Source organism: Belonocnema kinseyi, chromosome 9 (genome assembly GCF_010883055.1).
Source record: "Belonocnema kinseyi isolate 2016_QV_RU_SX_M_011 chromosome 9, B_treatae_v1, whole genome shotgun sequence".
NCBI lineage: Eukaryota > Metazoa > Arthropoda > Insecta > Hymenoptera > Cynipidae > Belonocnema > Belonocnema kinseyi.
Genome location: NC_046665.1, coordinates 895707 through 898437, shown reverse-complemented (window position 1 = coordinate 898437; position 2731 = coordinate 895707). Strand labels below are relative to the sequence as shown.

General features: G+C 35.2%; 1 protein-coding gene across 1 annotated transcript in view; it reads left to right on the top strand.

Moving 5' to 3' along the window:
• The window catches only part of LOC117179635 (decaprenyl-diphosphate synthase subunit 2), a 161498-nt gene extending 160770 nt beyond the window's left edge, over positions 1-728 (top strand). The window contains exon 5 of the mRNA XM_033371638.1: positions 91-728. Within this exon, the coding sequence (XP_033227529.1) occupies positions 91-246 (156 nt within the window). The 3' untranslated portion in view covers positions 247-728. The remainder of the gene's footprint in view (positions 1-90) is intronic.
• The last annotated feature ends 2003 nt before the right edge of the window (positions 729-2731 follow it).

Genomic DNA, 2731 nt, shown 5'->3' with positions numbered 1-2731 from the left:
TATATATGTATGTATGTATGTTTGTATGTATGTATGTATACTAATTAAGAAAAAAAGAGGAAAGAATCTAAGTTTTTTGTTCTTATGCAGGTATATGACATGGTAATAACCGGACCTGGAATAGAATTGACAAAGCAGTTACAAAAAGAGCATTCACAACGAGCAATGGAAGTTCTGAGTGCTTTCCAAGAGAGCGACGCAAGGACAGCACTTTCAAACATAATCGCGGCTATGAGAGACTTTTGACGAAACGAACATCTCCAGGATGAAGATAAAGTATCTGAAAACAGAGCATTGGCCTCATACGTCGCCAAAATTCAGGAATCAGAAAGAAAACAATAAACATCAATCTTTTTATAATTAGATGATTAGATTGTTATTTATTAAAATTTGCGTAATGTTTATGTCGGTTTGCATTTAAAAATTCTATTTTTAAATAATAAATACTACTGCTATTAGTAAAAATAGGCTAAACAATTACCGCAGGATTCCCGCGGGAGCGACTGCTATTTATGACACTGGCTACCATTAGAATCCATGCATATATACATACATGCACACACACACACATATTAGGGTGGCCCAACAATGACAATATGGCAATATTTGCAGGCTCATTGTAAGCCTCCGATATACTTGTGTAACCTGATATTTTGAAGAGACATTTTTTAAACTATTGAAAACAGATTTCTGAAAAAATGAATAAACGTTTAATTTAATTGAGAAAAGAGTAAGAAAATCTTATGAAAAATGACGGACTTAAGTTGAACATCGGCTGAAGGAACTGCAACTGGACGGCTGCAAAAAAAAGTTGACCCTCGGTTGGATCTTTCATTGTGCACCCTATTTCCTGCTGTCCCAAGCTACTGTTACTCACAAAAAGTTGAATGGCAGAGTAATAATAAGTTAACAAATCTATAATTGCCCGCTGGGTCGAACCTGTAGCTGGTGTTTGGACTTCTCAACTTTAAATCAGAAAACTTTGAAGGTTCAGAGCAACGGCTAAAAGTAGATTTTTTTCTGCTTGAAATACTACTACTCAAAAATTGGCCTGTTAACCCTAAGGTTCCTCTCCTCGTAACGCACACGCCTATTTAAATAAGGCAATAGCTTTTTGAAGTGTCACACTTACATCGACAATTAGACTTTTCTGATGTCAACTGTTCGAATATATGACTGGGTAGTCTTATGATGCGGTTTTTCACTAGAAGAGTGCAGTGTGTAGTTATTTAGAAAAATATATATTTGGATATGGTTTTTTTATTCGGTCAATCTTGTACTAACTTTAATATTACTATAAATATAAAACGTAGCATGCGACACTCGAGAAAGGTCAATGTTTAATACTCATTCACAAGACATTTTGATTAACTTAATGGGCTTCGTTAAAAAAAGCATTCACAGTTTAAAAGTCTATCCGAACAATCAGTCTGTAGAAATATCCATTCTGACATCAGACTTGATTTTCATCCCCTTGACTCCTAGAGTTTTCATTGATGATAGAAAATTATAAAATTTATTATTTTCCTATTTGTTTCTTCTTTTTCCTAGCATTTGTTTTCTCTTAAAGGAGTTCTTCGCTGATGGATTTATTGAGAGTTAGATCTTGTTAATCTGTTTCGTTACCATTTCTTTCTGTATAATATTTGAAATTTCTTCAAAAATTCACATTTCAAAGGAGTATCGTGATGCTTAGAGTTATTAAATTGGATTTTAAGAATTGGAATTTCATTCTGCCTTACCTCTCAGTTGCGTTTAGATACCAAATCGCTTTCGAAACTACCGGTTTAATATTTTCAAGTTGTAACCAAAATTTCCAATGATTCAGACGGATCAGAAATTTATACATATAATTTATTATGTATGAAGGTGAACTAATCTTTGTATAAAAAAATATTTCTATCGTAAAGCTGAACCACAAAATTTCCGTAGCCTCTATAGGAAAGTTAAATTGAATAACTTAAGCAGAATTTCAGATTAGTAACTAGTAGTTTGCTTGGTAAAATGTCGAAAATTCGAATCCCTCTATTTCGTCAACCGGGGTACTAGAGTCATGCCTCTTGGGGGAGTTACGAGGTCTATAAGAGAGATCGGAGACAACAAGCTTCTAGTTGTGTAAACTTGAGGAATTTTGCCCTATATGTGGTAACGTTTTGTTCATTTTGTATCATCACTTGAAAAACTAGCTTTCTTATTAGCATATTGAAGGCCTGACAAAGAGGGAAAATCAAGTCAATCGCGACAAGTTCGAGTTCCACCAGTACTTTCCTCTTCTAAGGTCCAGAGGCTTGCGGCGTACTCGCTCTCATGAAGTCGAATGAGTAGATTTCGATGGTAGTGTTAAAATCCAAACTGGTAATTTGAGCAATTTCGACGAAATGTCGCCTATTTGGTCAGCCCTGGCATAGTCCATTCGATACATCAATAAACTGAAGAAACGCAGACTGAAAAATCGCTCATATTGTTACTCGCATCCGTAAGTCCTCACTTCAGCTGAGCTCAAGCAAGTTGGACTGTATTAAATTCGAAAGTTTCAGCAGCTCCACTTGTCGCATACTATCTCCAATATTTTAGATAAAAAAAGAACAAGTTGCTTGAATGTAACGGGTTAATCAAGATTCATCATTTTCTGGCTGCTCAGGTGCTACTGAGCGTTTGCATCCGTCTAAAATATTTCGTTTTGAATTCTGATGTGAGCCAACCATATATATTACCAGAAATGGCTTCTTTC